A 12,399-nucleotide genomic window follows, 5' to 3' on the forward strand; every position below is an offset into this window, starting at 1 on the left:
AAGGGCATTCCTGTGGCATTTGAACTGACACGTCGATGCTCCTGGCCCCTGAAAGCGCCCTGAAGCCCAATCTTGCTTCCCCTCCTCTCTCAGGTCTGTGCCTTTCGCTGTCTGGGATAAAGGGAGGGCAGGCAGAGCAAGCACAGATGATGGCAAAAGAGACCCCAGCCATCTGTTTGGCGTTAAAGTCAGGAGCTCTTTTATCTTTCTGAGAACTGAAAACTCACTGGGGAAATAATTACCAAATGGACCAAAAGTCTCAGTCAGTGTTTGGGCAGAAAAATGCAAACAGGAATTTTCCAGTGTTCCTCATCTGACCTTCATGTTCTCAAAAACACTTCAATTGATATTTTTTGGGAGGGTGATTTACTCCTTGGTCTCAAGACAACCTTTTTGAAGTAATATTTTCAAACCTAGGTATGATAACCACGTTACAGGCATTTGAAAACAGTGAAAGTTTTGCACTTTGCTTGTTTTTTTGTACTTGTTTTCTTACGCACCTGTTTCCCCCAAAACATGATTTTTAAAAAATATATATTTTATTGATTTTTTTACAGAGAGGAAGGGAGAGGGATAGAGAGTTAGAAACATCGATGAGAGAGAAACATCGATCAGCTGCCTCCTGCACACTCCCTACTGGGGATGTGCCCGCAACCAAGGTACATGCCCTTGACCGGAATCGAACCTGAGACCCGTTAGTCCACAGGCCGACGCTCTGTCCACTGAGCCAAACCGGTTATGGCCCAAACATACTTTTGAATGTACAAAAGGTGGTGGTCTTGTTCACTCACCTCACATCATAGACTTTCCTTAGTGAAGAATCCAGATAAAATAACGTTTTTAAAAATAATTTTTTAAATTTTTCAATTACAGTTGAAATACAGTATTGTATTAGTTCCAGGTGTACAATCCAGTGATTAGACATTTATATAACTAATGAAGTGATTTTTTAAAAAACTAGTACCAGGAGAACCAAGATGGCGGCATAGGTTAACGCTGGAGTTTGCTGCTTTGAACAACTATTTCAAAAGTGAAACTAAAAGACGGAACGGACATCACCCAAAACCACTGGAACGCTGGCTGAGTGGAAGTCCTACAACTAGGAGGAAAGAGAAATGCATACGGACACTCAGAGGAGGCGCAGTGCTGAAGTCAAATTCTGAGGTGCGGAGTGTGCGGAGCGGGCTGGCGGCGGAGGGCGTGGTTGGCGTTTTCAATCGGGAGGGAGTCGCAGACTCTGAGCTCCAGATCCGGGCGAGTCTTTAGGGACCCAGACTCAAACGGGAGAAGCGGGACTGCCTAGCTTCGGTCAGAGCGAGTGCAGCTTTCTCTCCGAGCTTTGCAGCGGGTGCTGGGACTCAGAGAGGCAGAGCCCCTGGGGACAGGACTGAGAGCCACCATAACTGCTCTCTCCGGCCCACCCTATTGATCCTGTGGGACCTGCCCCGCCCAAGCCCTGCACAGAGGCATTTGCCGGATAGCCTCAGGCAAACGCCAGATTAGCACCTCCCTAGAGGACAGAAGTTCTCTCACTGCTGACACAGCTGATTCTCATAGCCACTTGGCCTGGAGGTCAAACCCTCCCTGGAATTAGCTACAACAATCAAGATTTAACTATAAGACCACGAACAAAGACCACTAGGGGGTGCACCAAGGAAGCATAACAAAATGCAGAGACAAAGAAACAGGACAAAATTGTCAGTGGAAGATATAGAGTTCAGAACCACACTTTTAAGGTCTCTCAAGAACTGTTTAGAAGCCGCCGATAAACTTAATGAGATCTACAAGAAAACTAATGAGACCCTCAATGTTATATTGGGGAACCAACTAGAAATTAAGCATACACTGACTGAAATAAAGAATATTATACAGACTCCCGACAGCAGAACAGAGGAGCGCAAGAATCAAGTCAATGATTTGAAATGCGAGGAAGCAAAAAACACCCAACCGGAAAAGCAAAATGAAAAAAGAATCCAAAAATGCGAGGATAGTGTAAGGAGCCTCTGGGACAGCTTCAGGCGTACCAACATCAGAATTATAGGGGTGCCAGAAGATGAGAGAGAGCAAGATATTGAAAACCTATTTGAAGAAATAATGACAGAAAACTTCCCTCACCTGGTGAAAGAAATGGACTTACAGGTCCAAGAAGCGTGGAGAACCCCAAACAAAAGGAATCCAAAGAGGACCACACCAAGACACATCATAATTAAAATGCCAAGAGCAAAAGATAAAGAGAGAATCTTAAAAGCAGCAAGAGAAAGAAACTCAGTTACCTACAAGGGAATACCCATACGACTGTCAGCTGATTTCTCAACAGAAACTTTGCAGGCCAGAAGGGAGTGGCAAGAAATATTCAAAGTGATGAATACCAAGAACCTACAACCAAGATTACTTTATCCAGCAAAGCTATCATTCAGAATTGAAGGTCAGATAAAGAGCTTCACAGATAAGGAAAAGCTGAAGGAGTTCATCACCACCAAACCAGGATTATATGAAATGCTGAAAGGTATCCTTTAAGAAGAGGAAGAGGAAGAAAAGGGTAAAGATACAAATTATGAACAACAAATATGCATCTATCAACAAGTGAATCTAAGAATCAAGTGAATAAATAATCCGATGAACAGAATGAACTGGTGATTATAATAGAATCAGGGACATAGAAAGGGAATGGACTGACTATTCTTGGGGGGGAAAGGGGTGTGGGAGATGCGGGAAGAGACTGGACAAAAATCGTGCACCTATGGATGAGGACAGTGGGTGGGGAGTGAGGGCGGATGGTGGGGCGGGAACTGGGAGGAGGGGAGTTATGGGGGGAAAAAAGAGGAACAAATGTAATAATCTGAACAATAAAGATTTAATTAAAAAAAAAAAAAACTAGTACCCATCTGACACCATACATAGTTATTACAATATTACTGACTATATTCCCCATGCTGTGCTTTTTATCCCATGACTATTCTGTAACTATCAATTTGTACTTTTAAAAATATATATATTTTTATTGATTTCAGAGAGGAAAGGAGAGGGACAGAGAGATAGGAACATCAATGATGAGAGAGGATCATTGATTGGCTACCTCCTGCACACCCTCTATTGGGGATCGAGCCTGCAACCTGGGCATGTGCCCTTGATCAGAATTGAACCCAGGACCCTTCAATCTGCGGGCTGATACTCTATTCACTGAGCCTAACCGGCTAGGGCCCAATTTGTACTTCTTAATCCCTTCACCTTTTTTACCCACTCACCTACCCCTAAACTCCCTCCTATCTGGCAACTCAAAATGTTCTCTGTATCTATGACTGGGTTTCTGGTCTACTTGTTTGTTGTATAGATTCCACATTTAAGTGAAATCATGTGGTATTTGTCTTTCTCTGACTTATTTCCCTCAGCACAATACCTTCTAAGTCAGTTTATGTTGTTGCAAATGGCAAGATATCATCCTTTATTCGGTTGAGTAATATTCCATTGTATATGTGCACCACTTCTTTATCCATTCATCTATTGATGGACACTTAGATTGGTCCCATACCTTGGCTATTGTAAATAATGCTGCAATGAACATATGGGCGCATGTCTTTTTTATTCAGTGTTTTGGGTTTCTTGGAATAAATACCCAGAAGTAGAATTGCTGGATTCTCCTCCATCTCCTGTTATAGCCTTTGTTTAAAAGTATATTTTGTCTGGTATAAGTATTGTTTACCGGAGCTTACTTTCTTTTTTCCATTTCCATTTTCATGAAATATCTTTACCATCTCTTTACTTTCAGTTTGTGTCTTTTTAAAAATATATATATTTTTATTGATTTCAGAGAGGAAGAGAGAGGGAGAAAAAGATAGAAACATCAATGATGGGAGAAAACCATCAATCGGCTGCCTCCTGCACTGGTGATCGAGCCTGAAACCCAGGCATGTGCTCCGACTGGGAATCAACCGTGACCTCCTGGTTCATAGGTAGATGCTCAACCACTGAGCAACACTGGCCAAGGTAGTTTGTGTCTTTTGATCTGAAATGTGTCTCTATATTTCCATGTATAAGAGTATTGTTTTGTTATCCATTCAGTCAAGGTATGTCTTTTGATTTAATTATTTAACCATTTGCATTTGAAGTAATTGTTGATAGATATGTATTTACTGCCACATTATTATTATTATTACTATTATTAAAGACTACCCTTTAACATTTCTTGTAATACAGGTTTGGTGGTGATGAACTCCTTTAGTTTTTTCTTGTCTGGAAAGCTCTTTTTTTGTCCTTTGATTCTAAATGATAGTTTTGCTGGGTAGAATAATCTTGGTTGTGTGTCCTTGCTTTCATAACTTGAATGATTCCTGTCAATCCCTTCTGGCCTGCAAAATTTCTTTTGAAAAATCAGCTGACAGTCTTATGGGAGCTCCCCTGTAGGTAATTAACTGCTTTACTCTTGCTGCTTTTAAGATTCTCTCTTTCCCCTGACCAGGTTGCTCAGTTGGTTGGAGCATCATCCCATACACCAAAAGATTGTGGGTTCGACAATCATTGCAGTACATTGAGCTCCATAGAGACAGGGCCGGGGCAAGTGCGAGCCGGCCGGGCACTGGGTGACTGTGTGCTCGCTGAGGGAAAGTAATTAAACATGGGCAAAGGAGATCCTAACAAGCCGAGAGGCAAAATGTCATCGTATGCCTTCTTTGTGCAAATTGCCGGGAGGAACACAAGAAGAAGCACCCAGATGCTTCAGTCAACTTCTCAGAGTTTTCTAAGAACTGCTCAGAGAGGTGGAAGACCACGTCTGCTAAGGAGAAAGGAAAATTTGAAGACATGGCAAAGGCGGACAAGGCTCGTTATGAGAGAAATGAAAACTTATATTCCTTCTAAAGGGGAAACAAAAAAGAAATTCAAGGATCCCAATGCACCCGAGGCCTCCTTCAGCCTTTTTCTTGTTTTGTTCTGAGTATCGCCCCAAAATCAAAGGAGAGCATCCTGGCCTATCCATTGGTGATGTTGCAAAAAAGCTGGGGGAGATGTGGAACAATACTGCTGCAGATGACAAGCAGCCTCATGAAAAGAAGGCTGCTAAGCTGAAGGAGAAATGTGAAAATGACATTGCTGCAGATCGAGCTAAAGGAAAGCCTGATGCTGCCAAAAAGGGAGCTGGCAAGGCTGAAAAAAGAAGGAAGAGGAAGAAGATGAGGAAGATGATGATGATGAGGAGGAGGAAGACGAAGAAGAAGATGATGAAGAAGAAGATGATGATGATGAATACGTTGGTTCTAGCAGAGTTTTTTTTTTTCCTTGTCTATAAAGCATTTAACCTCCCTGTACACAACTCACTCCTTTTAAAGAAAAAAAATTGAAATGTAAGGCTGTGTAAGATTTGTTTTTAAACTGTACAGTGTCTTTTTTTGTATAGTTAACACACTACCGAACGTGTCTTTAGATAGCCCTGTCCTGGTGGTATTTTCAATAGCCACTAACCTTGCCTGGTACAGTATGGGGGTTGTAAATTGGCATGGAAATTTAAAGCAGGTTCTTGTTGGTGCACAGCACAAATTACTTATATATGGGGATGGTAGTGTTCCATCTTCAGTTGTCTCTGATGCAGCTTATACGAAATAATTGTTGTTCTGTTAACTGAATACCACTCTGTAATTGCAAAAAAAAAAAAGTTGCAGATGTTTTGTTGACATTCTGAATGCTTCTAAGTAAGTAAATACAATTTAAAAAAAAAAAAGATTGTGGGTTCAATCCCTGGTTGGAGTGTGTATGGGGAAAGCTGGCCCTTCAGTCCCTCATCCCGAGGCCAGACAATTCAGTTCTTTCCCTTATCCCTGGCATCTTTGGAGCTCCTGCCCCAGCACTGGAGCTCAGAACGAGTGAATCTGAGTAAGTTTGTGTGTGGGCCCTTTAAGAGGAATGTCTGGTTATCACAATATCATTGACTATATTCCCTATACTGTACTTGATATTCCCAGTTCTATTCTGTAACTATCAATTTATACTTCTTAATCCCTTCACCTCTTTCACCCAGTCCTCCAAACCTCCTCTCCTCTGCCAATCACCAGTCTGGTCTCTGTGTCTATGAGTCTTGTTTCAATTTAGTTTGTTCATTTATTTTGTCCTTTAGATTCCACATAGAAGTGAAATCATATGGCACTTGTCTTTCCCTGACTGACTTATTTTACTTAGCATCATATCCTCTAAGTCCATCCATGCTGTCGAAAATGGTACACCTGAAACCAATACAAAATAATACTGAAAGTAAACTAGTTGAAAAATTAAAAAAATAAATTAATTAAAGGAATAAAAAAGAAAGAAAGAGGAATGCCTGGACTCCAGCAGTCCTCTGGCTCACTCAGCCACAACTCTGCTGGTATTTCCAGCCAGAAGTTATGTGGACTTCCCTTCCTGGCACTAGAACCCTAGGCTGGAGGGCCTGGTGTGGGGCTGGGACTCCTCGCTCCTCAGGGGGTAACCCCGCAGCTAAAATATCCCTCCTGGTTTTTAATCACCACACGTGGGTATGGGGCCAGCCCTCTGTGAGTCTTCACCCCTCCTAACAGTCTCAAGGTGGCTCCTTTTTTTATAACCTTAGTTATAGGATAGATTTCAGGCGATTCTGAATGATGGTTACCCCGCAGTTTGGGGGTAAGTTTGATGTGGTTGTGGGAGGATGAGAGCACCAGGTTTACCTACTCCACTATCTTGCCCAGAAGCCTGTAGTAATGTGTTTTTTAAAGCAAATGTGTTACGATACCTCTCTAAAAACTATAACCACAAGAAGGGAAACTCTAGGTTTGTTTATTTTTAAATTTAATTGTTTATTATTATTATTACTAGAGGCCTGATGCATGAAATTCGTGCAAGAATAGGCCTTCCTTCCCCCGGCTGCCAGCACCCAGGACCTGGGCTGGCTTCCCTCCAGCCCCAGCTTTGTCCAGAAGGAGGACGTCCGGAATGACATCCAGTCTAATTATCATATTACCTTTTTATTATTATAGATTATTATTATTATTGTTTGTGTTTTTGGGAAACTCTAGATTTGGAATCTGACTTAGCAAGATAATACACAGTATGATAAATTTTAACAAGATCAGAGAGTTCCTAAATAGTGGGTTATTGTATAAGGTCAGTGTATAAATGTAACTTCCTATAACTTTAGGCTATAATTTCTGGAGATAGAAGTAGCTTATTACAGAGCCTACCTGACTTTATCCCACTTAAAAAAAAATTAAAATATGTTTTTATTGATTTCAGAGACAGGAAGAAAGAGGGAGAGAGGAAGAGAAACATCAGTGATGAAGAGAGAATCATTGATCGGCTGCCTCCTGCACTCTCCCTACTGGGGATTGAGCCTGCAAACCAGGCATGTGCCCTGACCAGGAATGGAACTGTGACCTCCTGGTTCATAGGATGACATTCAACCACTGAGCTCACTGGCCAGGCTTTATCACACTTTTTAAAATGAAATGACAATTACCTTTACTAGAGACAGAGCATGCATAAACCAATCTCAAAAAACCCACTTCTGCCCTAGCTGGTTTGGCTCAGTGGATAGAGCATCAGCCTTCAGACTAAAGGGTGCTGGGTTCAATTCCGGTCAAGAGCACATGCCTGGGTTTCGGGCTCAATCCCCAGTGTGAGGCGATCAGTGATTCTCTCTCATCATTTTATCTCTCTCTCCCTCTCCTTTCCTTTCTGAAATCAATAAAAAATAAAATACACTTCTCCTTGGCCAAATGTTGGTCCAATGTGCCCTGAAGTCTATCATGATACATAGCATCTGCACCTGTGCCTGTGTCTATCCTGCATTGAAAGAACTCCTCTCTACAAAGTTCTCTTGCTACATTTCCCCCTGGATAGCACCATGACTTGTAACTGATTTGAACCAAGGATGAATTACAGTCTTCTTAAATTTCTAATAATTTTTATGCCACATCTGTTACTATAGAGTCTTCAAAATTACTATTTTCAGTGGCTGCATCATATTCCACATGTTCTCAAATGCCTTTCTTTCATAGAATCCATCTCGAGCGCGGGGTCGCCATGGCGGACGTGCAGCAGCTTCGGGTGCAGGAGGCGGTGGACACCATGGTGAAGAGTCTGGAGAGGGAGAATATCCGGAAGATGCAGGGCCTCATGTTCCGGTGCAGCGCTGACTGTTGTGAGGACAGCCAGGCGTCCATGCAGCAGGTGCACCAGTGCATTGAGCGCTGCCACGCACCTCTGGCCCAAGCCCAGGCCCTGGTTACCAGCGAGTTGGAGAAGTTCCAGGACCGCCTGGCCCGGTGCACCATGCATTGCAACGACAAAGCCAAAGACTCCATAGACGCAGGGAGTAAAGAGCGTCAGGTGCAGCGGCAGCTGGAGAGCTGTGTGACCAAGTGCGTGGATGACCATATGAACCTCATTCCCACCATGACCAAGAAGATGAAGGAGTCTCTCTCCTCCATTCAGAAATAGCAGTCTTTGCCATTGGCCATGGAGGCTGAGGGCAGGAACCTGTTTCAAATGAAGAGTGCGAATGTTGGTCTTTTAAGCAGTGTAGGGATGAAGAAATTAAGGATGGCAGCAAGTTTAAGGCATGTGTCACTTGCCTCTGGACAGGGTTCTTTTATGTTTATTCCTAGAAAGTGAAATGGGGGGGAAAACTGGTGCTAAAGTTTGGGTCAGAGAGTTTTTGAGGGCCTAAATTTTATGTGGCAAATGCTCATCCTGGCAGCAGGCATTTCCCTCAAATCAAGCCAGAGCCCTCTGAGGTGCCGACAAGCTGGCAGTGTCCTCTAACCTGCCAGTGGTCTGGTGGGAGGGGAGGAGAGGTGTTGCTGTTTGTTGCCAACCTCCTGTTTACCAGAAGCATTACCACAACCTTGTCCATAAGCTGTGAAACAAAACCCATGAGGTTACTAATTGAGAAGCGGAAAAACGGTTTCTGAGTATTTGTTTTGGTTTGGTTTGGTTTTAGGTACAAGGGCATAAAGTTCATTTAAGATGTGGAGTTGAGGGAGGGAGTTTGGATAAGAACTTGAAAAGGTTCCTTTGGATAGATATCGTTTCTGTCCCAGATGCGGACATGCGTTTAAATGCTCACACATTACACCTTTCAGCTCGGAAACCTACAGAAACATGAGAGGCAATGTCACCCTGGACATGGAAGCAGACCTTCCTTCTCACTGGCTGCCGTGATGGGTCCTAAGCCTGTCTGCAGCAGAGTGACGGGACCATCTTCCCGTGGTACTCCACCTTGAAGGGCAAGAGGGTTTTGGTTGTGCTGTATACCAATATCCAGGAATAAACAGTGAGAGGGGAACTGTTGCTGCTTCATGAAGAGTTACGAAGTACTGGATTTGGGAAAAAACCTGGTTTTCAGGAATGAAACCTGAATCCAGTATCACTTAGGTAGCCCCCTCAAATAACAGAGCCCTACTGAGACAATCTTTTGGCAATAGGAAGATCAAGGGAGAAAAAAGAGGGGCAGCCCCCCATTACCAAATACCACTTTTGCCGGGCCCTTTGCAACATACAGTGTTCCTACCCCAGCTCTGGCACCTTACTGTTTTGATAAGGAGCTGCTGTCTTTTTATCAACTTATTACTTGAAATGATAAAATAGCTTGTCTGTTTGCTGTTTCAAGACTGTGATATATTTTCCTAATGGTCTGGTTTTAAAAAATAAATAAGGTTTAATTTTCCTCTAAAAAAAAAAAAAAAAAAAAAAAGAATCCATCTCACTTTACAATTGCACACTGAATGGTGTGGCTGTGTGTTTAACGTGCATCTCATAATTTGACTGTAAGTTCCCTAAGGGCAGGGCCATGCAAGTTTTGGCTCATGGTTGAATCACCAACAGCATATGTATTGTCCTAATATATATGTTATATGTTATTATAAATATATGTGAATTAAACTTTATTATATAATATAGCTTTGTCACCTTCCATCTTCCATCCATTGGTGGAAATTTTGATTGTTTCCAGTACTTTTATAAACTTTTGTGCACATTTCCGGTTTTCCCCTTAAACTAAATTCTTAAATTTGAACGCTCTATTAAGAGATGTTGGTACTTTCAAATTTCCTGAACTTCTAAGGAAAGAATTATCAATTTATACTCCCAGTAATAATGTATGAGAGCACCAATTTGACCGGAAAACGTATTTCATTCTCCTCCTTTCCTTTCAATCCTATTTATCTTACTGTGTAATATATCCATATGGTTCAAAATGTGAAGACTACCCCATGCCTGGCACACTTTGAGTTGTGTGGTCATCATGCCATCTTGGTCTTCACTTTCTACTCAGCGCTTTTTTTTTGCTTTTTTTTTTTTCTGTAAAAACAAGGAAAATTACATTAGCACCTTTTTCCAATATGAAAGCACTTAACATATCTAGCCTGCAGATGTAGTCCCTTATTCAATCTGGGCCGCCACAAAGACAGACAGAAAGCGCAGGGATATTTTTCTTTCGCATTCCAGTGCAAATCTACTCAGCTTTTCTCACCCCAAATACGTCTTTCCTTAGGGCATAAAAGGCTGATGGTGCGCCTCAGGCCTAATGGTAGTCACGGTCTTCTACTGTGGGCTGCTCAAATCTTGATGCCTGGCGACACCCCCATAATTGTCACTTGTGGATTTGGGGCAAGTGGCCTGGAGTAGGGCTCCTCCCTGCTCACTGTGCCTGCTCACAGTGGGCATGTGAGGGCCTGCGAAGCGCCTCTGCACCCTCTTCCCTAGAGCCTGAGGACAGGACCCGGGAGTCATGCAGTGTCGGTGACTCTGGGGAGAGCTGGAGGCCTTCCTCTCCAGAATGAATCACGAGTGGGTACCCCCACCCAGGACTGGCATCTGCCTTTGAATTGGTTCTGTTATCAAATAGAACTCTGAACCAAGGGAGGACAACTTGGGGGGAAGCCAACCACCTCTGGCTGGGGCCTCTCAGACTCACAGAGCTAGACCCATCCCTGGGGACTCAGCTCCTGTCCTGCAGCCACATGTCCCCACTCCTGTCAAGATGGAAGCGGCTCTTTCTCTTCATTCTTACTCAACTTGCTGCTCTCAGCTGAGACCAGACTTCCTCTGGAAACCTTCCTCCCACTCCTCACTGCTGGGAAAGGTGGTCTGACAGCATCTGTCTTCACTCCAGCATATGGCAATATTTTGTTGTCTATCTCCCCTTTACTCTCAAACTGGAAGCTCTGGGAGGAAAGACATCATGTTCGTCTCCTTTGTCAGTGTAGCCTGAAAGTCTAGCACGGTGCATGGCACTTAAGCAATGCTGAATGAATTGAACTTGAAAACTCAATGACCTATTAAAGCGTTTATAACAATTTTGAGAAATAAACTTCACTCTTTTTAAATGTACAACTCAGTGGTTTTTATTTTTATTTATTTTATTTTTAAAAAAATATATTTTATTGAGTTTTTACAAAGAGGAAGGGAGAGGGATAGAGAGTTAGAAACATCAATGAGAGAGAAACATTGATCAGCTGCCTCTTGCATACCCCCGACTGGGGATGTGCCCGCAACCAGGGTGCATGCCCTTGGCCAGAATCGAACCCGAGACCCTTGAGTCCACAGGCCTACACTCTATTCACTGAGCCAAACCGGTCAGGGCCAATTCAGTGGTTTTTAGTATATTCACAGAGTTGTTCAATCATTACCACTATCTAATTTTAGAACATTCTTATCACCACAAAATAGAAATCTATACCCATTAGCCAATCACCATTCCTCTTTCCTGGACCCTGGCAACCACTGATTTACTTTGTCCCTATGGACTTACATATTCTGGATATTTCATATAAATTGAATCATATAACATGTAGTCTTTAAAAAAAAATTCCAGACATTTCATATAAATGCAGTCACACGATATATGGCCTTTTGTGTCTGGCTTCTTTCATTTAGCATTACAATGTCAAGGCTCATCTATGTTGTAGCATGTGCCAGTACTTCACTCCTCTCTATAGTTGAATGATATTCCATTTTGTGGATATACAACATTTTGCTCATCTAAAGTGTCTTCCACATTTTTTATTTGTTTCTTTGTGGGTTTTTAAATTTTTTATTGGAGAGAGAGAGAGAGAGAGAGAGAGAGAGAGAGAGAGAGATTTGTTGTTCACTTATTTATGCACTTATTGGTTGATTATTGTAGGTGCCCTCACTAGGGATTGAACCTGCAACCTTGGCGTATTAGGACCACACTCGAAACAACTGAGCTACCCTGCCAGGGTTTTTTGTTTGATTGTTTGTTTAATCTTTGGAATTCAACTCTGTGATATGTGTATGGAAAAAAGGCTGGGAGGCAATACACCAAGATATGAAGAGTGGTTGTCCATTACTAGCAAAACAATGGATTTTCCCCCTTTAAATTGTCCACAGTGGAAAGCACCACTTTAAAAGGAAAACAATTATGATGAACATTGTTTT

The 12,399-nt window shown here is 42.4% G+C and overlaps 1 protein-coding gene and 1 pseudogene across 2 annotated transcripts; both read left to right on the forward strand.

The window, feature by feature from the left end:
- Positions 1-4,612: 4,612 nt before the first annotated feature.
- Positions 4,613-5,281, forward strand: LOC308521531 (high mobility group protein B1-like; annotated as a pseudogene). The gene has a single exon. The product of its transcript is annotated as a high mobility group protein B1-like (transcript).
- A 2,741-nt stretch (positions 5,282-8,022) lies between these two features.
- Positions 8,023-9,688, forward strand: LOC308521411 (protein FAM136A; the record flags this gene model as incomplete). The annotated part of the gene is made up of 1 exon (XM_081094432.1): positions 8,023-9,688. The coding sequence occupies one exon, from the start codon at positions 8,023-8,025 to the stop codon at positions 8,437-8,439; it is 417 nt and encodes a 138-aa protein (XP_080950558.1). The 3' UTR covers positions 8,440-9,688.
- Positions 9,689-12,399: the final 2,711 nt, after the last annotated feature.

This window comes from Myotis nattereri, assembly GCF_964212035.1.
Source record: "Myotis nattereri genome assembly, chromosome: 6".
Classification (NCBI taxonomy): Eukaryota; Metazoa; Chordata; class Mammalia; order Chiroptera; family Vespertilionidae; genus Myotis; species Myotis nattereri.